This window comes from Sorghum bicolor, chromosome 1 (assembly GCF_000003195.3).
Source record: "Sorghum bicolor cultivar BTx623 chromosome 1, Sorghum_bicolor_NCBIv3, whole genome shotgun sequence".
Classification (NCBI taxonomy): Eukaryota; Viridiplantae; Streptophyta; class Magnoliopsida; order Poales; family Poaceae; genus Sorghum; species Sorghum bicolor.
Genome location: NC_012870.2, coordinates 3,879,757 through 3,906,843, shown reverse-complemented (window position 1 = coordinate 3,906,843; position 27,087 = coordinate 3,879,757). Strand labels below are relative to the sequence as shown.

The window sequence follows — 27,087 nt, the reverse complement described above, 5'->3', positions numbered from 1 at the left end:
CGTCACCATCAGAATACATGAGATGACAGAGCAAAAGATGCCAAAGCTATGTGTAGATCGCAAACGTCGCACAACAAAGCGCGGATAGACCAATCGGGAATCGCTGGTGGTGGAGGAAAATGTTCACAGCATTTTATTTCACATCAGTTGCCACAGCGAACATCGTTATGGGCAGGCGTCACGCCGAGCATGCAAAGCCCATGGGAATGGGGAATATATACAGCGGCAGCGCATATGCCGAAGCAAAACTGTGTCAGCAAAAGTTCCTTTTTAGGTAAAAACTCCACCACCCACTGCAGCGCATTGCTTTTCCAACATCTGCCAATGTGTAAACCCACCGTCAAGACTCAAGAGCTGATTCAGAGTTCGTGCTTCGAGATAATTAATTACGGGCATAAATAAATCAATAAAGTAACTCAAGTATATGCTTAGAGCAAGTTTAATAATACAGCCCACTTGCTGGCCGTAAGGTTTCTTACAGCCTTCTGTCAGCCCACCCATACAATAGTTAGCTATTCACTATTAATACATGGCCCACTTGTCTCTCTCACAAAGTTCCTTGGTTCCTGTGCCTAAGCTGGCTGTAAGCTTATAGTCCGCTTCTCCTCTCTTCTCTCCTCCACCTCAGCATTTAACCAGCTTATAGCCCACTATAATACTTGCTCTTATAGCGTCGCAAGAACCCAATGGTTTCTTGCATAAGTGCACCTTCCTCCTGTTCTACCCTAGAATCTTCCCTTCTTTTGATTCTTTTCGGCACTTTCTTGCATTGGTTGCCTCTTGGCAGTCACCACAAACCAGAGTGCCAGTATACAAATGAAATTATTCCTGGGAGTGTCGGTACAAACTGGAAGCAAATGTGCAGGATATGCGTGATTTATGCCCGCCACAGACAGAAAACACAACAAACTACAACCATTTACAGACCGGAGCCTAGTGAGCCTAACTTATAACATCATATGAAGGAACATCCTAAATGAGTAGTGCTTACTCAAATTTACTGCTAATACTGCTGTTGTTAATGAGGCAGCCACTCACAAAGTGCTGACTGGAAACCCAGAGGAAACTAGCGTTCTGGCTTCAGGTTACAATCAATGTACTTTATCTGAAAGGGGGGGAAAAAGGTAGCTAAATTAGTACAGCATGAAGATACTCAATGAAATGCATCAGTGATATCTCAGTCAAATAACAAGGTAAAGGACTGTTTAATTTTTTTTCGAATCAAGTATAGCAAACTAACGCAAATGTTAACTTGTCAAAAAGTAATTGTTGCATACCAGCATATCTGCTTACAGATCACAATAGTATCATTCATACTGTTTTCAAGTCCAAAATGACAGAATGGCAAGAAGTAAAGTTCAAGCAGTTATGTCCTACCAGTAGAACTGTAAACTGTATAGTACTCCCTCAGGTCAGGAATACTAGGTCATGTTTGGTTGCTAGTCATAGTCTACCACAACTAACTTTAGGCAAGTGTGGCAAGCCAAAAAAAGTGTGGCTAGCAAATTGGTTGCCACACTTTGTCATGCCTAAGGGAATCTTGCCAAACTTTTAACTCTATGACATTGTAGAGCCCAAAAGAATCATGCCTAAGCTTAGTTGCAAACCAAACACTTACCAACTTGGTCAAACTTGTCTAAGGTGGAGTGTGGTAAAGTGTGGCTTACAACGAGAGGAATGAGCTAGACATCTCTAGCTGTCAAGAAGTCCAGTGTTGATGACATCTGGCGATAGTTACCAAGAATAACAGGCTAACAGCTTTCAAATATTGATTATCTATAGTTGTATCACAAGATTATATGAATATGGCAGGATCACAGGTAAAGTTACAAAAAAAAATGAATGAATTTGGCAGGAGCTCTGCCTCTCAATTAAGGAAGCAAAGAGAGTTTATGTACAGAAAGTGCCATCGGCACAAAACCCCCAAAGGGCACATAGAGTAAAGTAACGCACACAACACACACATCCTGGGGGATAGGTACAAGGTCTAAGTCAGGTTGTTGAACACCCTAGAGCATAGGTCGATGTCCTATTTGGTTTTGGAGGCTACCTGCCACATATCCATCACCAAATTTTGGAAAATCCTTCTGTTTCTTTCCTTCCAAATGTTCCACATTGTGTAGATGACCACCCAGTTGAATTGTGAAGTGTCTATGTCTCTGCCTTGGGATGTTGGCTGCCACCTCTTCCTACCGCATCCTTACGCTAGATGGCTGCACCTGAGGCCAAATTAAGTCCACATCGAAGTGTACCCACCCCAGCACAAGGCGCCAGACTTCTGTGGCCAGGGCGCACAACAGGCACAAGTTTAGGGCTGTTTCCAGTGGTCCGTTGCACATCACGCAATGGTCTCGGTGTGGCCAATTTCTTAGCTGCAAGTGAAGACTTTGCATTTGTTTTCGGCATGTGTCTTTCAAATAAGATCCGGGCGGAATCTGCGGTAGGATCCTTGGAATTGTATGCGGTGTGCTGATTAGGTTGAGTAAATTCCATCTGTTGACCACTTCCAAACAATGGAGTCCCGTATTCCAGGTTGCAGCTGGATGCTCTGTACCCTGAGCCATAGTGAGACGAATTCCTCCAAGTGAGTGGTTGTTGTGATCCTACCTCTGAGCAAGCAAATCCAACTGTTATTGTTGAACTCTTGCTGGACCATTCTGTTTTTCCTCGTAACAAGTTCAAAGAGGTGTGCCGCAAGGTTTTTGGGAGCTTCACCGTCCAGAAAATTATGATGCCAGAACTGTGCTTTCTTACCGTCCCCAACCATGACCATGGTTTGTGCATTGATTAACCACCAAGTTACAGATTCATTCAAAAGTGAAGGTGTCAATTAGAAATAGTAGAACAGGGAAGTATCGGTACCTCAATTAATGAGTCAGAGCTTAAGTTGATGCGTTTGCAGCTTGGTATTTCCTTGCTATTAACAAAGATTGGACATTTTCCAATGTTCTTAATATGAAAAGACCCAGATTCATCCATCTTCATAACCGCCTGATTGACAGAATATGTGGGTTAAATATAATGATACAAAAAAAAATGCACCACAACTGAAAAGAAACGGACTTAGCAAAACAAGGAATTCTATATGGTCATGTAGGGCAATGTGCATACTAAAGGGGAATCACCAACTGGGAGCCACAGTGCAAATCGGGAGAACTGCCACTTGATTGCTTTTAAAAATGGTTCAGAACGACATGACCAACAGTAGTATATTGCAAAAGTTATTAAGTGGCACTATGAGCATTGAATGATACACTTTCAGCGATTCTAATTTCCGAAACAAACTTGTGGTCTATTTAACCAGCTGGAAATATTTTGTTACATTAGCAACACAAGTACGTGATGTTAAACAAAAAGGAACTAAGACGAATGAAACACAATTCATCGACTGCCACTCTGTCAGTCTTTCCAGACCCAAGTATTGCCTCCTGGATAAACTTGACTGCTTTGCTAATTCAAGCAGACATCACAGCTTGCAAGCTAAAATCTGACACACATAGTACCAATATCAATCAAAGCCATTTAGGGTGGCACAGGCCAACTGTGGCTGCCAATCAGATAAAAACCCACCAGAGGTACAGAAATAATATTTTTCCCTTACAAACCACAATTAGGACAATGCAATGGTGCAAACGATGTGCAATGAAAAACAAGGGATAATACATTTTAACCTCCTAAGTACATCTATGTTTCTTACCTTCTTACATAAAAAAAATAGTCAAGCAATCAAGTCCCCTATTATTAGGCACTAGCCATTTCCTAAGGATATGTAATTACGTAAGTGGCATTTCTTAACACACAGTGCACTATTCAAGGAATTACCTGTCGGCGAGATATCTTATTTGCCCTCCCTTCTTTTCCCAAATCAATGTCAACTTTGACATCTTCTGTCTCTCTTCCAAGAGTAACCTGCTCCAGCAAAAAAAATTTAAAAAAAATCAGAATATAGTAACAACATATTACACAAATATTCACTGCATACTCCATACATGTACAGAAACAAGATGGTTGAATCTTCCAGTTCCTAATTAGGATATGTCTCAGATCAGAACATGAAATCCCAAAATGGAAATAAAATGATGACCCTGGGTGCTATAGTCAGAAATTGCCAGATACATCTGTTCTAAAAAACAAAGTTGTTTGTATCTGTATCTCTAAGGGACTGGGTGTCAATAATCCATTGCAACTATCTAGCACAAGATATAGATATGAAAATTGTGCACTCTTAGTCTTAGTTGTCACCCCTCACATACATCCTATAACTGATCTAACTGAAAAGATAGCTGACGTCAGGATCCTTTATGTAGCATTTCAAGTGCAATCCATAAATAACTGCAAAAGCACCATGCGACATGATAGCTCTGTTCATATAAGACCGAGCACCTAGCTCCAATCTAATCAATGCTTTCCTGCTTTCCGGGTGATGAAATCTGGTAACTGAAGATTTCAAAAGAAAGAAAATAAGAATACATCTGCTTCACTGATCAATGCCAGATCAATATTGTTCGCATTAAAATTTTCATGAAGAGGAAAATGGTAACATAAATGTAGCATGGTGAGTCCATCGTAACTGCACCCACCCTTACACTATTATAAGAACAATCCACTATATGAATGTTTACTCCTTAAACCCTCAGCCAACCGATGCCCTATAGATGATGAATCTTTCCTTTAATGACTTGAGACTATACAGCACAATACTTCAGCTAACTCTGTGACACCAGTGTTGAAAAAACGTCGTTAAGACATGCTTAGCCGTGCTGAAGCACTAGGCAGAAAACTAGTGTGTCAGTGTGTCACCTAGGCCATAGATGTCCATTAAACATGGCATGAACTGTCAGAACCCATGGATGGTGAAGAAAGGAAGAGAAGAGACGAGAATATATGACGGAGAAATGGTTTGTCGTATTGTGATTCCATCTATGCCTACCTCGTGGTGTCAAAATCGCTCACCCTCTGCTTGATTTGTTCCCTTTTGCTCGATTTCTCCAAAGGGCCATGTGTGCGGCCGGAGTAGGGGGTGACATGAAAAGGGGAGAGGATGAGGTGCGCAAGGGTGGAGTAGAGGTGGGGCGTATGGAGGAGCCGACAGGGTGAGTGCAGGAGAAGAGGTGGTGCGCCATGGAGAGGTGGAGAGACAGATGGAGGAGCACAGGTGGAGGAGAGGCGGCGCAGCTGCTTGAGAATGAGGATTGTCTACTGGGAATTGGAGGTGGTAGGGCATCATTGGGTGTTATGGTGTTTAGATGGACTAGTGGGCTTCCGCCCCTAGTGGGCTCGGTGCATTGTTATGGCATTGCCCTTCCTTTTCTATTTATTTTGCCACATTTATGCAACTATAGATCTCTTGATATGTAGCTAGTGTGTAAATGCTTAATCGCATTTAATCTACATTTAGACGTCCTAGGCACTAATTGGTGGCTTAGCGCCTGCCTAGCCCTAGCGCCTAGCACCTTTTTGAAACATTGTGTGAAGAAAGAGCTGCATCTATACATGGTATTTGATTAATTTGATATACTGATCAGCAAGCAAAATGTGTAATACATAAACATTTACCTTCAGGATGCATCAAATCAGAGTCTTGATCCCACGGGATGAGATCTTCGTCAAGAATCTGCATTGAACATGATATGGGACTAGTCAGAAACATCATAGTAAAGAGATCCAGGTAGCTGAGCTAAAAGATTTTTACCAAAGCTTCTAGATCATAGTAGTTTGGAACATCTTTTTCATAGTCAAGGCATTCTTCTGCTTGAGCTGGTGTTGCCGCATTTGCAATAGTGTTCTGAATACCCAAATCTGGCAGCGCATTTGATGGCATGCAGTTCTGTCACCTAATTCTGGTTGACCATCAAGTGAGTTGTGTTGCATCTGATCAGGAGCTTGAACTGAATTTTGCAAAGTCAAACCATGAGAGTTATCAAAGCTCTCGTCTGGTCCTAAACTACAAGGTGATCCTTCACCAAATCCAGCAGCACTGAAAGAGGGCAAAGCTAGCATGCATGTGTTTGCATCATTTGTGTCAATGTTACCAGTCAAAAGGGCTCCAGTTGTTGAAGCACCTTCTGACGGTTTAGCTCCTAGGACACCACCTTCGTCATGAGCCACTGAATCTTCTTTTTGTTCTGAAGTGGATGGGTTCATCTTAATTGTTTGTAACGAAGGTTGGGCATTTGCCATATCTTCACTCTTTATTATTATGGCCAAGTCCTTTGTTTTGGGCTGTTCAGCATTTGATCGAGGCCTGGTTGCAGGGGAGGCTGAATAGATAGTATTCTCAGATTTCTGCCCAAAGGTAGAACTACAGCATTCAAGAGGATACTCTGTTGGTGAAGAAACATCATCATTGCAAGGAATTTCAGGATCTTCTGTATTCAATTTGCACTCCACATACAGGCCAGGACAGGGCACTAGTAAGGGAGTAGGAACTAAGATTATAGCAGAAGCATCTACATTATTTTTTACATCGCCAAGATCTACTTGATCACAGGACATATTGGCTTCATCGGGATGCACCAGATTTTGCAAGGTTGATCTAACCCCATGAACAACTTTGAAGGCAGGATCGTCTAAATCCTCCTGGTTTCCCTCACTTGGAGAATTCAGAAAAAATTCACTATTCAGGATATCAAAGTCTTCACTATTACTGAAAAATGCGAAGTCCATAAAATCTGCAGCGTGATCTAAACCAGACATCCCACCATCTAAATTTGCTTCGAATGTGAGAGGGTCCCTGTTTTCTGACTTAACAATCTTATCATCAGCAAGAGTGAGCCTGTCTCTTCGCTGAACCCCACTCCAGATTGCACCACCTGGTGCTTCAGAACCCTCAGGTTGACCAATCACTTGGAGAGGCATAGGTTCCTGCACACTTCCACTGAAATGGTTAGGGATCACCAAAGCCTTTGAGTCTACCACTCCATTACCACATTGATTGTTGTCCAACTGCTGAAACTGCATAGAATCCTGAAAATTTGTGATACTCTTTAGAGAAACATTGTTCCCTTCACTATTCCCATGATTATTTGCTGCATTGGCATGATGTTCATATAGTTGGCCTACATCTGAGTAGCCATACACAACGTTATTGGTGCCATCCCCATCTCTTGCCATGCTCTCAGTACGCTTCGTATGAAAAGATTGTCCATTCGTTTCAGAATATGCATGTTCACCGTTGTAGCTTGAACCCACTTGCCCATAGCGGCTCACTGAATTCAGCTCTGGTTCAATATTGTTAGGTAGGCCTCCACAGACACACTCACTACCAGTTGCCATACATGAACAGGGAGCAACAAGAAATCCAAGGTCACCACTGTTACATGGATCATTGCGTACTCTCTTTCTTATCACATAATATAGATTCTTTACACTGTCTATTTCCCGTTTCTGAAATGAAAAATCCTTTGCTTTTGAGTTCAAAATTTATGTGCCTTGGCTGGATCGGAAGTGGAAAGTTCATTCTCATACTCAGCCATCAAAGAAGCTGCTTGTGTTGAGATATCTGGGTCATACAGCAATGAATTCCAGCGGTCCTGTATTTCTTGAAGAGTGAATTTACGGAAAAAACATACAGCTCCTCTGGCTAAGGACTCCAATGAGGCACCAGCCTGCAAGTATCACAAGGAGCAGTTAGGAGTTGGCACACAAAAATAAAATAATTAGTAGTGAAGTCATGTAGATCCAAGTTTGGGGCAGCCTTGTACTCTTTTGATCTTTGTGGTTTCACACTATGTTGGTTTCACAAAATCATAAGCCCACTTATTAGGACTACTGCTAGATCAATATGCTAACCTAGAACAAAATAACAAGAGTTGCTCATAATATGTTTGAGGGAAAATGCTTAGAATAAAATACAGGGATAAGGGAAATAAGCTATAGTTCATGATAACATCATAGAGTATGTGAATTAGGGAAAGCAATCATTTTGATTAGATTAGGCTGCTGGTTCACTCCTACATAGTGCAGGACATTACCTCAAAACTTCATAAAAGTATAAAACTGAGCACTGGCTGCTACCATCAGTTCAACAATTTTGCAAGTGGCACTCAGTATAGAGAAACAACTTCACAGCTATAGTAATTCAATCGAATATTATTGTATTCGCCACAGTTTAGGGTAGCAAGCACCCTCATGAGCCATACCGTCCAATTTTTAAATTACTAAGAAAACAGGCCTTTTTTTTCATTTTTCAAGATTTTGATTCCCTAGCCTACCTGGAAAATTACCAAATTGCAATTAATCTCAACTGAGAAATGCACAAAGAAATGTAGGACCCTCATGAGCCACGCCATCCAATTGCTAGGTTTCCAAAACAGACATACTTTTTTCCCATTTCAATATTTTGATTCCCTAGCCTACAGGAGAATTACCAGAATCGCAATTAACCTCAGCTGATAAATGCACAGAGAAAATTAGGACCCTCACGAGCCACGCCATCCTGACTGCTAAGTTTAGAAAAAACATACTTCTTTCCCATTTCAATATTTTGATTCCCTAGCCTACCAAGAGAATTACCAGAATTGAAATTAATCTCAACAGAGAAATGCAAACAAATTCAGGACCCCAGGGCCAAATAATTGCAAAACTGCTAAAACCACCAGGTGAATAACTCCATCAGAATATAGCTAAACAATTTACCAAAGACGGAGGGATTTAAGTTCTTTTCTCTGCGAATATGAAGAGGATCAATTCTGACTACCCGGTATTCCGGTAAGCACAAATCCCTCGGAATCCGTCACGCTTCAGCGGCAATAGCCCAAGAACAACATTGGACGCATCAATTGACGCGTCGAGACGAACAGTAGGAACTGCAAGAAGTGCGGTTGGGGGTACAGGGGGGCAGGCGGGGGTTACCTCGACGGCGTTCTTGAGGAGGATGTCGTCCTCGACTAGCCAGTTCACCGACGAAGTCGAAGCCGACAGGGCGCCCATGCCGGCACTGCCACCGCCGCCTTCGCCGCTTCGAGGTAGGGGGAAGAGGCCGGAGTTGGGGGCGTGTGTGGTTTATGGTTTTGGGAAAGGCGACGTGGCAAGAGAGGACGAAGAGTTCCCCAGGCTGGCGGGGCTCCTCAGAGAAAGGGCAGCCGGAACCCGCCGTTAGCTTCCGCGCGGGGAGGCTCTGCGCAGGAAAACCAGAGGTCGTCTTCCGAAGGAGGATATACTTCCCTAGTCCCTTCTCCGTTTTGAAGAGAGAATGAAATTCAAAAAAACAAACAATTTTAAACTTAATTAATTAAATACATAATTTCATGATAATACTAATGGTGCATAATATTATAAAATAATTATGAAATATTCTATTGTGATAAATTTATTGAAGGTATAAATGTTAAAATTGTTTCTTTATAATTAATAAAAATCAAAATTGTTTAGCTCCACGTGAAGTGATATTTTCATAATTTGGACTTGTTTGCTTACTTTTGCTAAATTTTAGCCAGTTATTAAAACTATTTTAGTTACTCTTAGGTAACTAGTGGGACTAAACAATTTTTATTCTCTTTTTAGTCCGTGTGTTTTAAAGTTGAGCTACTAAGGGCGTGTTTGGTTGCCCGCATATGGGCGAACCAGGCTCCCTGGATACAGCCTTTCTGTATTTGGTTCCCTTCTCTTCTCTCTAGCCTGGCTTAGCGCGTGCAAAAAGACCCCCCGAGCCAGGCTCGCACAATGCAAAAAGCATGCAGCCAGTGCATGTCAGTGAGACAAGCGATGCTTGCACGCATGGGAACCAAACAAGATTTCCCTCTATCCAAGCTCTGTGAGTGCGATAACCAAACACAACTCTATGCATGCTCTCAACCTGGCTCCCTAGAGCATGGCTGTTGAGGTACAGTCCGGTTCATCTCAGAAGTGAACCAAACACGCCCTAAAGTAATTAAAATTTAGCTGACTAAAATTTAGTAAGGGGATAAAAAGGCCTTTTATCTTGTTGATGAACGGAAGAGATGTTAGGTTAGCCTTGAAAAATAAATTCATACTCCTATTCACAAGCTTCACTTCTTATTAGAGTAGTATATGTTTTTTTGTAAAAGTTGTAAGCCTTGTTACTAAACAGACCATGTATCTGGATTTAGATATGATACTTAGTACTAAGTTTATTTTTGGCCCATCAACACTTATCTTTGTCTAATTTTAACCACCATCTACAAACCATACAGCTTTGGCACCTCAACAATTGAAACCGCTTAATTTTAACTCAAAGCTATATGAAAACCACTAAAAACACCTCAAAGTCAAAACAGAACGATTTTGATAGTTGAGGTGCCAAAGTTAGACAAAATCAAGAGTTAAGGGGGGACAAAATAGGCTTGATCAAGTATTTTAGTTTTTAGATATTTATATTTTTGTATTTTTAGACTTTCTTGTTAATAAATATTTATATGAATTAGAATAACTATCTACACTTTTTTAGTTTTTTTCTAAATACAGATCCAAAATTATTTTAAATATAACCTATATGTGTTGAAGTTCTTATGTTATGAAATTCAATTTTTTGAATCATTCAAACAAACTTGGATACAGAAATGACCTGAATCTAAATTGTATATCCTGATGAGATCTACGAGTTTATAGTTGATGACTTTTTTTATTTCAAATTATTTATTATCCCAAATTCTGTTTGAAATTCTCATGTTTTGAAATTTAAATTTTCCAAATTGCTCAAATGAACTTGGATGGAGAAATAACACCCAAATCACAATTGTAGATATTGGTAAGACAGATATTTTTTTTTACAAATTACCAATGTTAAATTTATGATATTCTAAATTTCTTTTTACAATAAAAATCCAACAATATGTAGATAAATATTTAATAAATAATAACAATTACCAGTAAGTAAATCTAAATATATAAATTTCTTCAAAAACATCTATTCCACTAAAATGTTTTATTTTAAGTCCCTCAACTCTGAGCTGTGTCTAATTTTGGCACCTCAATCTATTAAAACCGTTTAATTTTGACCTAATCTCAGGGGTCAATATTGAACAATTGATAGTTGATGCGTCGCAAACAGCCCGATTTGTTTTGGAATGTGAGAAAAAATTATATTCGTATATTTTGGCCTTGTTTACTTGCAAGAAAATAATAATAAATGTGAACAGTAACAGTTCGTTTCTATTTGATAAATATTGTCCAATCATAGGCTAACTAGGCTCAAAAGATTTGTCTCGCAAATTACATACAAACTGTGTAATTAGTTATCTTTTTTACCTATATTTAATGCCTCATGCATGTATCGCAAGATTCGATGTGACGAATAATCTAAAATATTTTGTAAAATATTTGGGAAAGTAAACAAGGCATTTGTTATTCTAATCTATATCTATATCTCTTATATAGACAAACCCCATTAGATAATTCTCTTGACATGCAAAGCATCCACATCATCATCCATTAGAGCATTAACTATTTCTCTTGCCATGCAAAGCGTCCAAATCAACATCCACTAAATCATCCCACTAATACATCATTATCCAATAATAAATCGAACTAACACATATCATTTATCTTGTATCTATGTTATTCACATTAGCAAACCACATTATTTTCTTAACATATATTTAGGCCTTGTTTCATTCCCAAAAAATTTTGTAAAATTTTTCAAATTCTCCGTCACATCGAATCTTTAGACGTATGCATGAAGTATTAAATATAAACGAAAATAAAAACTAATTACACAGTTTGGTCGGAATTGATGAGACGAATCTTTTGAGCCTAAGCCTTGTTTACTTCTACCCAAAACCCAAAATTTTTCAAGATTCCCAGTCACATCGAATCTTTAAACGCATGCATGGAGTATTAAATATAGACGAAAATAAAAACTAATTGCACAGTTTGGTCAAAATTTACGAGATGAATCTTTTGAACCTAGTTAGTCAATGGTTAGACAATAATTAACACAAACAAACGAAAGTGCTATAGTGTTGCGAAATTTTTTCTTTCGGTAACTAAACACGGCCCTAGTCAGTCCATGATTGGACAATATTTATCAAATACAAACGAAATTGATAGTATTCACATTTTGTAAAATATTTTGCAAGTAAACAAGGCCTTAGTTGCCCATGTTAAAATACTAAAAATCATCCACTAACATATATTATAATAGTATAATTTTAAAGGATAATTCCCGCAGCATTATCTTATTAAAATCCATGCACCGTAAAATTTTTGCGTCGCAAAAAAGCCCTAAAAGTCGCTTCTTGCCAACACTTTTGGGAAACTGGTACAAATCCCCACTTTTCAAAAAAAAAAAACTGGTACAAATCCCCAGACCTACTGTCAGTCAGCCATAGCCACACCAGCGCGTCAACTCATTTGATCCCGATCGAACCATAAAAACAAATGTGGGAAAATAAATAAAAATACGCGCGACGAACAGAGCTGAACACAAACACCCGCATCGATCCAAAGCCGAGCCACACCTCGGGGACAGCCCACGAGAGCGAGATCCAACCCAAGTCCCGACGCAGCGGGCGAGGCCGACCAGATCCACCTCCTCAGCCGTCTCGGATGGCGGCGGCATCGGCGGCGGTGCGGATGCTCCCCGACGGCGGCGCTGACGACGAGGAGCGGTGGCTCGCCGAGGGCATCGCCGGCGTCCAGCAAAACGCCTTCTACATGCACCGCGCCCTCGTAAGCCCCCTGCGGAACTCTACCCCGCACCTCCCTACCGCTGCCCCCTTCTTCGGTCTGTGTTCCAATCGTGCAATTTGGGCGCAGGATTCCAACAACCTCAAGGACGCACTCAAGTACTCGGCGCAGATGCTCTCCGAACTGCGCACCTCGCGACTATCGCCGCACAAGTACTACGAGCTTTGTGAGTAACTGTGGATTTGGAGCTGCTGGGTGTGTGGAATTCTGGAAGTGGGATGAGTTGGGGTTCTGATGGGGTTCACTTGTCCGGCTGCAGACATGAGGGCGTTTGATGAGATGAAGAAGCTGGAGATGTTCTTCAGGGAGGAGACTCGCCGGGGCAGCTGCTCTGTGGTTGATCTGTATGAGCTTGTGCAGCATGCTGGGAATGTCTTACCGAGACTGTGAGGCTCCTGCTCCCATTTTTGCATTTTCTCAGTTCTCATTGCTATGTATGTAAATACTAGTGAGGAAAATAAGCACATGTTTCTATTAAGGGTGTTGAGATAGTATGCTTAACTTGATAAAATGATAACCGAACCAGCGAGCTGACTCTTTGGACGAACTAAACTTAATGCCATCTTTCTAGTATCCATTCTTGAACTCGGTACATCAGCATTATGTCAGGATATCACTAGTTATTTCTCTCTGCTCTCTCTGCTGTATTTGTCACTTATCCAAATGTGAAAATGTGTTTTTCGAAGGAGGGCACATGTTACAGTAACTTGTTACTGCCTGTTAATTAAAACGTTATCCTACAGTGCTCACAAATTTGTATTAGGATTAACTTGTGCACCATGCACGTGTAGATCAAGCTGATGTGGGCTTCTTTTGTTGGCCACATAAATGATTATGTGTTTCTGTCATGAATAACCTAGTTGATTGGATTTTTTGGCATGGACTTAGGTTTAAACTAAAAGGTCTGTAAAACGTGGAAATTCTTCCACAATGGCATGCAATCTTTATCAGTATCCATGGTGAATACTTTTCAATTCCACTGTATGTCTCATCAAATCAAATCTATTGTGTTTTGATCTATTGTGATCAAACTTAATTTTTTTAACCTCACTGAGCCCTTATCTGTTGATGTTACCCCTGCAATTGATTATTCCCCCTGGTCACAAATACTTGAAGCTTTGTACAAGATCCAGTCAAACTTGTGAGACTTTAACTACCCATTAACTTTAAAATATTTGTCCTTGAAATATTAAAAAATCAGATATGTAAGTTTACCTTGAAAAATATTTTCATAATTTCATAATTGGATTATATTGTTATAAATATATTAATAGAGAAAAGAAAACAGTGTTCAAAGGTGCATGTTAGAGTCTGTGTCAATGTCTAATGTCCAAAGGTGAAGTATATATTTTTGACCAGAGGGAGCATATATTTTTTTAAAGATAAGTTGAAGTGCTGTAAAAGCAGGTTGTTAGATTCATGGTAGAGTTCTGCATAAACTGCAACTGCAGTGCATTATGGTGGTTTACCTGTTCGCTATTTTATTGTAGTTGATTTGTATAAAAATCACTACAAATATCAGACCTACTTCGACTTGTGTTTGATAGTATACCTTTTTTTTTTGTTGCCGTGATACTTCCATTATGGTCTTGAACATCTATGAACTTATGAAGAGCTAAGCTTTTTTCTAGGAGAATACCTATGATTTATGAAAACACACATCTGATTTGGTGTTTACATGCCAGCTATCTCCTCTGCACAGTGGGATCTGTGTACATCAAATCGAAAGAGGCTCCTGCTAAAGATGTTCTTAAAGATCTTGTTGAAATGTGCCGAGGCATTCAACATCCTCTCCGTGGCCTTTTCCTGAGAAGTTACCTTTCTCAAATAAGCAGAGACAAATTGCCTGATATTGGTTCTGAGTATGAAGGGTACTGTACCTTTACTTCATGCCATGATATTTCTTAACCAAACTATTTTGTTTAGAGTTTCAGTTAGTATCATGCTAATTTTAGGACAAGAGTTAGCTTATTCTTTATTGCCAAGTGTGTATTATGTTTTCCTTTCTTTTCTTTTGTAATGAATGCATTATGGAAGTTAATAAACATAATTTGGTAGTGTTGACTGACAGCGAAAAATTAAAACCTATAGATTTAACATGAAACATGGTAGTCCCAAGCTAGTTAGGGTAAAGCTGCTTTATCTGGTTGCAAATATTACATGTGTAACATTAATTTTTACGTATTGCCTTGACTTTACAAAATGGGCACTAATGTCAATTAATCACCACTTCATATTTTCACCACTCAGGTCATACAATTCTGGTTTTTTTTAGGCGCATAACTTTATCTATGCACCTAGACATATACTATGTCTAGATGACTAGATGCATAATAAAACTATGTATCTAGAAAACCCGGAACGACTTATAATTTGGAATGGAGCAAATACTTATTTTTGGTGCTGCAACTTCCTGTGCATTAATTTCCATTACTTCATTGGCAACCCTTCTCTGTTACTAATCAGTTAGGAGTTCTGTAAACCATATTAAAGACATTTGTATATTCCCACCCTAACTCTCCAGTGGGCACGTGCAGTTCCCCGCTCGCCCGCTTGATCAAGGATCAGCAGAAATGTGGGAAAAGGAAAACTGTAGTTAGTTATATTTATTTTAGTTGAAAGTTGGGACATGAAGAATATAACAAACCCCTTCAACTGTGTATATATCCCATCATCGTTTGCAATTTAATCATGCAGGGATGCGGAAAGTATTAACGACGCAGTTGAATTTGTTCTTCAGAATTTCATAGAAATGAACAAACTCTGGGTCAGGATGCAGCATCAGGTATGTTGCAGGCTTGTTACCTAAGGCATAATCTGCCATTGCTCCTTAAATCTTTACCATGCATTTTACCATAGTACATGAACGACAGAAGTGATTGAATCCATTCTCTTGTTATACCATCCTATCTGAAACTGAAAAAATGACCTGTTTGGTCTATAGGGGCCTGTCCGAGAAAAGGAAAAGCGCGGGAAGGAAAGGAATGAACTGCGTGATCTGGTAATTCAGTGACATCTGGTTATTCTACTCAACTGTATTTTCTAAGTCATGCCATTGGCATTATTTTTTGAATCTTCTTCTAGGTAGGCAAAAACCTTCATGTTCTAAGCCAGATTGAGGGCGTTGACCTTGATATGTACAAAGAAACTGTTCTTCCAAGGATATTAGAGCAGGTTTGCAGTCTGAAGTATTGATGTTAAATGATTATGATATCTTGATTGTTTTGGAACTTAAGTATTATTGTATTGGCAGGTGGTTAATTGTAAAGATGACCTTGCACAGTTCTACCTGATGGACTGCATAATCCAAGTCTTTCCAGACGAATACCATTTACAAACACTGGAAACATTATTGAGTGCATTTCCCCAGCTTCAGGTTGGCAACTTTACCTTTTTCAGCTTGATCCCTACTGCATTTGCCATTACTAATTCCTCATTGTAATGCATCATGCTGGTACTTGGCTAGTTGGCTTGCCTGCTACCTTTGTGATTAATTAATTTTCTTTGATTTGCCTAGCCTTTTGTTGTCTGCAAAATCAATTGGCAATTTTGTAAATTTTATGACTTAAATGGAGTCACACATGGTTGCAGCCCGGAGGCCTTCTAAAATAAACCCAGATGCACTTGAATCATGTACTAATGTTAATTGTACAATACCAATTTACTGATGCTTGATGTCTCGGCATTTTTTGGGGGGTAAACTTAGTGCCTGTGAGTTTGAGAGTAAACTAAGCTATGACTGTTTTAGTGTACTGTTGAACTATGGTAGTATGTTTAGACAATGAAAATATGATTTACGGTGCTTCTGTTTTCAGTAGAATATCTGACATAGATATAAGTTGCATGGATTGTTAATCTGCTGCCTTGTAGACTAAATAGATTCAACCAAGCTCAAACTCTGAATACTGTGAAGTTGGATTTATTTTGGGAGTTTACATGCAATTTCTACTTATTTCCACGAGAACTGAAGTCATTTCTTTTCCTTTTTTTTTATTTTTTTGTGCAGCCAAGTGTTGATATCAAAACAGTACTCTCTCAACTTATGGACAGATTGTCTAACTATGCTGCCTCAAGTCCTGAAGTAAGCATTCCTTGTATAGCTTGGTCATTCAAATTTTGTATATGCTTGACATAAATGAATTATGCAGGTGTTGCCAGAGTTCTTGCAAGTTGAAGCTTTTGCTAAGTTCAGTAGTGCTATTGGAAAGGTAAAACTCTAGCTGATACTGTTTGGACATGTAATGTGCATTTGATTTGATACATAGGCTAAATGTTCACAACTAATGTACATAGTACGCAATCGAATTGCACCATGTTTGTTTATTCCAAAGTTATTTTGGGCTGTGGCTCTTGGGAAACTTAAACAGATACACTTTTGTTTACAGGTGATAGAAGCCCAACCTGACATGCCAGTTGTTGGAGCCGTAACTCTCTATGTGTCACTTCTGACTTTTACTCTCCGTGTACATCCTGATCGGCTTGATTATGTTGACCAAGTGCTGGTAAGTCTTCTTTAAACAATTATATGATTTATGCCCCTTCTCTTATGGTCTGTTTGCTGACTCAAGGAATCTTTTTTTTGTACTATAATTGATAGCAAAGTAATGATGTAATCCTTTCGAGGTCTAATGTCAATTGAATCTTCTAACTCATTATATTTCTTTGGACAGGGTGCATGTGTCAAGAAACTTTCAGGCAAAGCAAAACTTGAAGATAGCAGGGCAACAAAGCAAATCGTTGCACTTCTTAGTGCTCCCCTGGAAAAATATAGCAATATTGTTACTGCATTAGAACTTTCAAACTATCCTCGGGTTATGGATTATCTTGATAATGCTACAACCAAAGTGATGGCTGTGGTAATAATTCAAAGCATAATGAAAAACACGACCTGCATATCTACTTCTGACAAGGTGATATTTCATGCTACAATGTTATTACTCTGCATATTACTAAGCAACTAACCGTATGACTCTGCCCTTGTTTCTTGCAGATTGAGTCACTATTCGATTTAATTAAGGGGCTGATAAAGGATATGGATGGGGCTCAAGATGATGAGGTGAGATCATACACTTTGTTAGAAAAGTGAACTTTTACTTGTTTGTTGTCTTCGTTCTGCTGCTTAGTGCTCCCAATATTGTTCTTGCTAGATCAGCACAACATATTTCAATTTCATTTTCTCATGAAATTTGCTCAACCTGTAACTATGTTTTTTTTTTATTATTTTAGCTTGATGAAGAAGACTTCAAGGAGGAACAGAACTCTGTAGCGCGTCTAATTCACATGTTGCACAATGATGATCCTGAAGAGATGCTGAAGGTAATTTTGTTGTTATACTGATGTTGATGAAAAGCATCAATAACACACTCAATTTTGATCGATTCCATGTTGTGGTTACATACTCATTGCTATACATCTGTGTTGCACAAACCATTATTTTTCTTGTATCAACATGCATAAACTGAACTGCTCCTGTTATTTTGTCATATCACTTGACCATGGTGCTCATTCTCCCAAAATAGGAAAACTGAAATAAGTCGATGCTGATTGCTTTATGAATCTCTGTTGCTAAGCATCACTTATTTGTATCCACATGCATGGGTGCGATAGGTTTGAATTTCTAATTGCAATATGCTTTTGGTCTTTCAGATCTTATGTACTGTACAGAAGCATATACTTCAGGGAGGCCCCAAGCGTTTAACTTTCACTGTGCCTTCGTTAGTATTCTCTGCTCTTAAGGTTTGTTATACAACTCATTGAAAATATTATGATGTAAGGATTTTTAGGTTTCAAAATATTCTATGGTTAATGTTCATGCTCCTCTAAAACTTGAGATTTATATTATTACTGTTGTTTTTTTATTAAGGAAAATTGAATTGTTTTCAGATTTAAATATGGCTCCTTTTCCAATTCAACTTTTTTTTATTGACTTTTCAATAGATTATTATGCGAGTGAATATCTAGTTGTGTATACATGATCCTCCTAAATTGAAGAAACACATTTGAAACACTGGCAAATCATTAATGGATCATAATTCATCAATGGATCATACTTTGTTGAATATTGATCTGTGTAATTAGGAAAGTGATGTATCTCTTATATGCTTTGCTGATTATTATCATATAAAGGATCTAATATGCAGATAACTTGTATTATTTGCAGCTGGTCAGGCGATTACAAGGTCAAGATGGAGATGTCACTGGGGAGGATGTTCCTGCAACTCCAAAGAAAATATTCCAGATATTGCATCAGGTTTTGTCATAGATTCATTTTGCATGCATCTAACTTTGGTTACAGTCTCATAACAGATGCATACTCCCTCTGTCCCAATAAAAATGTCGTTCTAGCATTTGGGCGACGTCCCACTAAAAATGTCGTTTTAAGCATGGGTCCCACACTAAGTAGGCTGCAGACCTATTGGTCTATCGCGCGTGCTCATCTCTCGTCCACTCGTTTGCTTGGAGCAGCCTCCATCCCCGCATGCTCCTCCCCAGCCCGAACTCCCCTAGAGCCCCGCATGCGCATATGCCTGGAGTAGATCTGCCCCCATCCATCGGAACAGGCAGCGCGCCCCTCGTCTTCTTTGCTCGTGCCCCCTGCGAGCATCGTCGCTCCATCCCCTCTTCCTCCGGCCCTCCACTTCTCCCTTAGCACTCCTCTCTTCTCCTTCACCGGGGAGGTAGGACGACCGAGATCTGGCTGTGGATTCCGCCGCTGGCTGGCTAGCGCCGCCAAGATGCGGCAGCGGGGCTGGCGCAGGGCGGTTTGGCGTGCGGTTCGGCAAGGACGGCCGTAGAGCGGAGCGAGGCCACCGCAGGAGGCACACCGACGACAGTTCAGATGTGCTCCCTGCGTCTGGATCGATGAGGCCGCGACGGGCATAGCCCACACGCCGGCGAGGAGGAGTTCCGCTCGGAGCAGATGGATCTCGATGGAAAAGGGAGGAGCGTGGGAGAGAGAGAAAACAGTGTTAATAGGGGTATCTTGGTCTTTTCTCAGTATCCTTGGTACATGTGCCTGTTCCTAGAACGTCACTTTTATCGGGACGGAGGGAGTACACTGTAAATATGTTTTTCAGCTTTTTTTATGTTTTTATATAAATTTTTTTTACCTTTTTCCTTTGTATAATACATATTTCTTTGTATATGTTTTTCAGGTTTTGTCATCAGCTTTTTTTTTTAATTTTTTTTTACCTTTTTCCTGTGTATAATAGCCTGGGAATAACACATATTTCTAGGCGTTAATTATCTCAAGATATCTCAAAAGTTTCTGGCAAACTATGGTTAATAACATCTCCATATTCTTCTGCACACTCATCATGGTTTTCATTTTTCTTATCCAGACTATTGAAGCACTTTCTTGTGTTCCTTCCCCAGAGTTAGCTCTGAGACTATATTTGCAGTGTGCAGAGGTATGGTTGTAATACTGTGTATTTTCATAATTCTTCCTATTCTTATTCCCTGATTATATTTCTTAATTTAGGCTGCCAATGACTGTGATTTGGAACCAGTTGCTTATGAGTTCTTTACTCAAGCGTTCATCTTATATGAAGAAGAAATTGCGGTATGAACCCTCCCATCTCCTTCCCTGTATGTTCCAGTGCATGTGACCCATGCACTTCCAGTACCTAATTGGGCTGTTTGATGCAACCTGGACTGTATCCTAATATATGATATAGGACATTTTTATTGCATTTACATTTGGTCTATTTTCTCTTTATAATGTTTCTGTTCCACAAGCAGGATTCAAAGGCTCAGATCACTGCAATTCACCTGATAATTGGGACCCTTCAGCGGATGAATATATTTGGGGTGGAAAATAGAGACACCCTCACTCACAAGACAACAGGGGTAATGATTCTTGTTTTATGGCTAGTTTGGATCAGTCATGGGGATCGATTTCCCCCTCAATCCCCTCCAATCCCCATGGGGAATGGGTGTATCCAAAGTAGCACTTAATGTAGCCTCTCGAGACCTGTTATCGCATGGAATTAGTTTTCTTTAGAAGTGTTAGCTTCTCTTGTAAATTACATTGCTACTGCTTTGTGCAGTACTCAGCAAAACTTCTCAAGAAGCCTGATCAATGCCGAGCAGTCTATGCGTGTTCACATCTTTTCTGGACTGATGACCAAGATGGGATAATGGATGGTGAAAGGTAAGACGATTGATCTACTCACTGTAAACATACTACTTAATTGGATCTCAAGATCATATGTCCATCTTTTGGTTTTTAGTCTTGCAAATAAAATATTTGCACATTACTCCTACTTCCTAATGGTACTGAGATAAGTGCCTATCATTAATGCCATGAGTATGTCTAGTAAAAAAGATCACATGGTGTCATGAGCTCAAGCCGTATGGATATCCAACTTAGTGGTAGCTAAAGGTTAACTGCTATTGAATTTTTGTCTGACTTGTTAAGAGGCTACTGACTTCCTAATTGAAACTTGGTTTCAGGGTTCTCCTTTGTTTGAAGCGTGCCTTGAGAATCGCAAATGCTGCTCAACAGATGGCTAGCGCTACAAGGGGAAGCAGTGGATCCGTAACCCTATTTATTGAAATTTTGAACAAGTAAACTCGAAAACTAGATTTGATATTGTCTGGTGGATAATTGATTTATGTGTGAGTAAGCCTCGTGCTTTCACCATTTTCAGGTACTTGTACTTCTTTGAGAAAGGCATTCCACAGATCACAAATACTGTGATTCAAGATTTGATTGAATTGATTAGAACAGAGAAGCAAAGTGATAACTCTGTAGCTGATCCATCTACAGAGGCATTCTTTTCTAGCACTTTGCGGTACATTGAATTTCAGAAGCAGAAAGGTGGAAGCATAGGCGAAAAATATGAACAAATAAAGACAAGTTCATGAGTCAGAACAGGCATGGCATAATGACTGGTTTCGATTTTGTTAAGAGAATTGGGTCGTTTGTTTGGCATGGTTCAGTGAAATAGAAACCATCAGTTTTAGCTGCCTCCAACTAAAAGATGTTTATATGAGCTGTTATTCTCAAATCTCACGGTCTGAGCGGGTCTGCTCGCCCATCGGCAATACTTTCAGATTTAGTCAGGTGGCAATAAGCTGTCCTTTGGGGAGCACAGGTCTGTACAGGATTACTTGTGTTCGTGATCAGTTCTACTGCTACCTGAGTTTCATTGTTGTATATTTCCGCCCCTTATGCAAAGCTTATGGATTTTAGATTTCTGTAACATTTGGAGTACATGGCCTCCATTTCTGAGTTCTGACTGGACATTGATGATTGTTTCATAGTGGTCAGTGAAGGACTTGAACATTATGGCTGCCGTTCGTTGACATATTTTGACGTTGTTACCCGTTACTCAGGCTGTGGCATGATCTCGCTGGTCTTCACTCGTTATTGCTGAGAACAATCACAAGCAGATGTTCCCATCTGGCCATTTCACCTTTTGGAGTACTGCTTGAATCCTGCTTGAACCAGTGATAATGATTAACGATACACTTACGTAAAGCCCTGCCGTTTCTAATCTTATACTATAGAACCACAAAAATGGTCGCGGGGGAAAACAGCAAAAATGATTTTGGGATGAACCAGTTAGTGGATTGACGCTTCACGAGTAGGCAGTAGCTTCGAACAGGCACCAAAGGAAAAACACCCCAGGCGTTAAAGTAATTCTAACTTTCATGTTCGCTTGGCTAATAAGCTATAGCTGAAAGTACTGCTCACTGAGTTGTGAGAGAGAAATATTGTTGAATAACCGACTAATTCGGCAAATAAGCTCAAGCAAACAGGCTAGTGCTTGTAGATTTAGAAGTAGGAAAAAAACAGCTACGATTTTGTATCAAAGAAACTGGTGGGATCTCAAATGTTGTCAGAATCAAAGGTTTTTTTTTTCCCAACAGAAACAAGGTCTAAGTAAACGGATGAAGCATCAGTACAATGTTGACAAGTGACCAAGCTACCTATCAGTGTACCAACTAAAGACTAACAATCGTATAAGCTACATAATGCTAGAGTGCAAGATAAACCCCTTCTGTGCATTTGTTTCGATGGATACAGCTTGTCATCAGATCAAAAAATGCCAGTTTGACTCCACTGTCCTCGTATGTATGTATGGTAACCCTGGACTAATCTCCACTTTTTCTGTAATAAAGCATTATTTTGAGACTACAAGATGCTCCTGAGCTCAATCATGATGGGGCGTGCTGCATACTTGAACAAATAGTCCTTGAATTCCCTAGCAGTATTTCCGGCAATGTCGTCTTCTTTCGGCGATAATCTCCAGAAGATGGCAGATGAAGAAAAGGGGTTTCCACCAATAAAGCAAAAAATCTACATAACTTTATCCAAACTCAATCCCTAACTGCTGAACTTCTTGAATAGGATTTAGAGATAAGCTGTTCTCGTCTTTCATCTCAATGATAATGGTGTCAGAGTCGATGATCACTCTACATGGTCCAAGATACCCTCCATTAACAAGGTCGCAGTTTTCATAGAGACCTTCAGCTGGTGGCATGTTCAACATGCAAGAATTAGGGAGTACAATGTTTTTCTTTTCGTGAAGGCAGTGTTGGTTAACCATTAGCACAAGACGGTGTTTCCTCCCTAGTAATTCAGAGACATATTCCATGTCACCCATAGCCAACGCATGGCGGACACGGCTGGAAGAAACCTGTCCTTTATCACTGGAATTTATAGCAGCTGAAACTCCATTATGAGATCTTTTTGCTGTGTCCATGACAGAGCGTACAATGAATGCACTTAAATCAAATTCCTCACATAGTTTCACTAACTCAGCTGCATCACCAGATGCTTTGTAACCAAACCTGTAATTTTCACCTGTTATTGTACAAGAACAAATAAATTATTGAAGGGGCACAATGGTGAAGCACAATGCTGAACCTGCAGTAGAAAATAGCATCTGTACCTGCCACGACACCTTTTATTCTAAGATCCTTTGATAACCTTTCAACAAATTGTCGTGGAGACAGGGACCTGACCTTTGAAAACTCAACTTGATATTCAAGAGGTACCACATTCCTACAGTATGGAGCCCAAGATGAAAGGACCCGCTTGCGATCACAATGAGCAACTATAGGAGGCCTGTACAGAATGAAATAGTCATGTAAAGCCCTCTCTTATTTGGGCTTAATGATTGCCAACATTAAGTCCCTACTAGGAAACTGTGAAAGTTTTCATTTAGGCCCACCTATATGTCCAGCCAAGTACTTCGGCCATTCCCACAAAAGACAGAAGAAAAGGAGTCCCTGCTTTAGAAGCATGCATTGCCAATTCCCGATGACCAATGTGGAGGGCATCAAACTTTCCCAGGGCAACTATGCCACCTAAAACGAGGAACTTACACATAAGAACACAGGGGCATTTAACAATAGAAGTGTGCAACAAAACTCATAGCTACAAGAATATGTGATCTAGCTAGATAACAACATTGAGGATAGAGAGACAACATAAGTTTAACAGCTAGCAGCAACAAGTGAAACAGCAGAAAACAGTAAACAAACACCGCAACTTTTACTATATGAACTTGAAACTTTGACCAAGTGGTTGCCTTCTTCTTCTGTTTTTCTACCATATTTAATTTGTACCATATGGGCTGTATCCGACGCCATTCTTATGTGTGTATATATGCTATTATGTTATACCAGTATAGTTTCAATACTTGCATTCCCAATATGGACCAACTTGCAGATACTGATATCCGCACATAAAGGAGAAAATTGCACTGCAACAAAAACCTACAACTTTTAATACTTACTTTATGACCAAGGGGTGTAAAATTGCCCAATTGATACTTTTGCATGACATATGGCCTAAAAATGCACTATTCATCAGGTGGTTGATTCTAAAACTGACAGGCACTAATATTCAATACGACACAGTATCACTTGCTAGTGCAGAGACCATGACTTAGCAATGAATTCCTCAGTTGCTGTTGACTGGTTCATTCGGGTCTTCCTGAGAATGTTTCTGCGTATCTTAAAATAACATGTTTTACTTACTTTTAGGGTTAAATTCTTAAGGGTTGTTCTGCTTTTTTTTATAAGTAAGTTTGTTCTGCTTTGATGTGCTGAACTGTAGAACTGGTAACCTTTAAGCTCTATATTCTACATGGGAATGAGGGATATATCATAGGCGTGAAGATGGTTACACAAATGAGTTTGAGTTTTTAAAGGCATGAAATCTTGAAGTATATAAAACTCTATAAATGGCCTTTATATAAAAAGTAGGAGGGCTGTGACTTCAATACCAGCCTCATATAAAATATAAATGTGTGTTTAATTTGTATAGAAAATCACAGAGTATATTTTATAATTATGAATGGACAGTTACATGCAAAACAGTTTGACCTGCAATAAGCCAATACTCACCTTCTAGAGGTGCATGATATCAATTGTGTTTGTAAATCAAAGTAGCATTTTGTAACTTGGACAGTATAATAAATTGTTCTATACATAAATTGTCCATATAGAACTTACCGAGCACACAATCTTGATCCTCTCCACAATCTATTAGGAGCCTGTCATTGATGAGATCTTCATTGTTTAGTCTAACCCCCGAGTGTCCAGATGAGCTGAAGGTCTTCAGTGAGTTCCTACTCTGTCCCTTCTTCATGTCTAGAGACCTGCTTTGATTGAAGTACATACGTGTATCATCAAAATCTGAAAGATAATAAATATTTAAGACTAAACAGTTAGCCATAACCAAACTGAGAACATGTACTAATGTACACCAAAAAATATTCTCATTTTGACAGGGAAGTAGGAATCATAGTGCTAAGAGAGGATAAATTTTCAGTCCTAAACAATTGGCAGGTTCATTCCATACTCCAATTTGAACCAAGGATCTTATATAAAGTTCAAATAAATAAATTTTAAGTGATTGCTAACCTTTAGGGCTACCTAAGTTGCACTGGTAACAATTAGGGAACAGTAAAACCATACATGGTGGCTCTACCATTTTTAAAAAACTCCTTTGCCCTGCGGCTGTACATTATTTTTCAAACCCAATTGCCCACACTGCCACACCTCCCTTTTGGTTGACCTGACATGGAAAAAAGCCTAGCCTGGCCGCTCCTAAGTCCTAAATCCACCGTTCCAAATTGTATTAAGTCCAACTTTTCTAGCAATCTAACTTTGACCAAGTTTACAGAAAAATGCACAAACATCTAAAACATCAAACAAGATAAATTAGTTAAACCATGGAAAACATTTTGATCGTGCATCTATTTGATAATGTGGACGTCAATATATTTTTCTATAACCTTGGTCAAAGTTAAACAAGCTTGACATAGGACAAAACAAAACTGACTTTCCCGGCAGCAACATAACACATTGCTTTCCCACCTTGCACAAGCATAAGGTACATGTATAGATCCAACCTCCCATGTACACGAGACAAGCAAACTTCAGCTCCTTACATCAAATCCAACATTATAGTTTGCTAGCGCTAGAAAGTCAAAGCACACCAATTCCCGTGCCTTTTAAAAAGTTTATATTATGACTCATAAAGTAACAAGACACAGAGGACTTAACCCCTTAAATCAAATTTCGCCAGCATTCTGATCCTCAGGCTCGGATATTCCAAGCTTATCGTCCTATTCCAGTATAGACAGAAATGCTCGATGAAACAGCTGTTTCGTCGAACATCTAGCAAGTAGCAACCGCACGCTGACACCAACCGAGAGGAACCGCGGAGCAGCTCCCCTACAACAAGGCCAGGACAGGAGACAGCTCATCACCTGAAACGCCGCGCGGGCGGCATAAGGGAGCGGGCAGGCCGGGGCGGGCCGCGACGGGGGCAGCGGAGGAGCGGCGGCCACCGGGGAGCCTGGGACGGGGAGGGAGAAGGGGAGCGGAGGGCGCAGCCGAGCACCGCGGCGGCGGTGGCGGCGCCCCTCTCCATACCACTCCCACCACGCGCCTTTCTGTTCCTTTTGGCGTGGCGGGGGGAGCTTGGCGGGCCGCGTCGTCTTCTTCGACGCGTGCTGGCTGCTGTGGCCGGTGGCTGGTGGCGCCGTGGCGGCAGCCTGTCCGGCTGTCCGGCCGGGCTACGGGATCCAAATCCTCTAACGTCGACTAGGCTGGCTGCTCTCTACAGTTGGACGATCTGCACCGTTGGCTGGATCCAATGGCCATCTCACAGACTCATCTAGCAGGCCGTACGACAGAGGCCTGCGAGGGCCCAACTAAGCCCATAATACTGCGCACACGCACGACGGCACTAGTATACGTATACGCATACGCAACTCGGACACCACCCTCAGCATTCAGCAAGCTCCTGACCGCGTCATTTTCGAGGGGTCGTGCTTGGACTCAAGTTGAACGCATCGAGGCCATCGAGCTTCGACTACTGCACTTAAAGCATTGCGTTGTGCAAGAATACTAGAGCGCCAAGTGCTTGGTCATAAACTAGTGAGTTATAAAAATCAAGTTACATATTACTTT

At 40.2% G+C, this 27,087-nt stretch overlaps 2 protein-coding genes and 1 pseudogene across 2 annotated transcripts; 1 reads left to right on the top strand and 2 right to left on the bottom strand.

The window, feature by feature from the left end:
- Positions 387-9,127, bottom strand: LOC8061152 (annotated as a pseudogene).
- On the top strand, positions 12,508-21,959 carry LOC8061151 (vacuolar protein sorting-associated protein 35B). The gene is made up of 22 exons (XM_002466226.2): positions 12,508-12,630; positions 12,718-12,814; positions 12,908-13,034; positions 14,334-14,519; positions 15,346-15,433; positions 15,593-15,649; positions 15,733-15,822; positions 15,902-16,024; positions 16,655-16,729; positions 16,797-16,856; positions 17,034-17,150; positions 17,319-17,558; positions 17,639-17,704; positions 17,875-17,964; positions 18,295-18,384; positions 18,809-18,898; positions 19,989-20,057; positions 20,129-20,209; positions 20,389-20,496; positions 20,697-20,800; positions 21,103-21,216; positions 21,300-21,959. Exons 1-22 carry the CDS (start codon positions 12,508-12,510, stop codon positions 21,514-21,516), a joined length of 2,412 nt encoding a protein of 803 aa, XP_002466271.1. The 3' UTR covers positions 21,517-21,959.
- On the bottom strand, positions 22,437-26,749 carry LOC8061149 (FAD synthetase, chloroplastic). The gene is made up of 5 exons (XM_002463675.2): positions 26,382-26,749; positions 25,120-25,265; positions 23,832-23,967; positions 23,550-23,725; positions 22,437-23,461 (listed from the first exon to the last, which is right to left on the bottom strand). The coding sequence occupies exons 1-5, from the start codon at positions 26,543-26,545 to the stop codon at positions 22,965-22,967; spliced, it is 1,119 nt and encodes a 372-aa protein (XP_002463720.2). The 5' UTR covers positions 26,546-26,749; the 3' UTR covers positions 22,437-22,964.

Coding starts and splice junctions, on each gene's coding strand:
- LOC8061149 (XM_002463675.2), bottom strand. CDS start 26,545: ATGGAGAGGGGCGCCGCCACCGCCGCCGCGGTGCTCGGCTGCGCCCTC. Junction 25,266..26,381: donor CCGCCCGCGCGGCGTTTCAG/GTGATGAGCTGT, acceptor CAATCAAAGCAG/GTCTCTAGACATGAAGAAGG. Junction 23,462..23,549: donor AATAAAAGGTGTCGTGGCAG/GTACAGATGCTA, acceptor GTACAATAACAG/GTGAAAATTACAGGTTTGGT.
- LOC8061151 (XM_002466226.2), top strand. CDS start 12,508: ATGGCGGCGGCATCGGCGGCGGTGCGGATGCTCCCCGACGGCGGCGCT. Junction 14,520..15,345: donor ATTGGTTCTGAGTATGAAGG/GTACTGTACCTT, acceptor TTAATCATGCAG/GGATGCGGAAAGTATTAACG. Junction 21,217..21,299: donor TTTATTGAAATTTTGAACAA/GTAAACTCGAAA, acceptor CACCATTTTCAG/GTACTTGTACTTCTTTGAGA.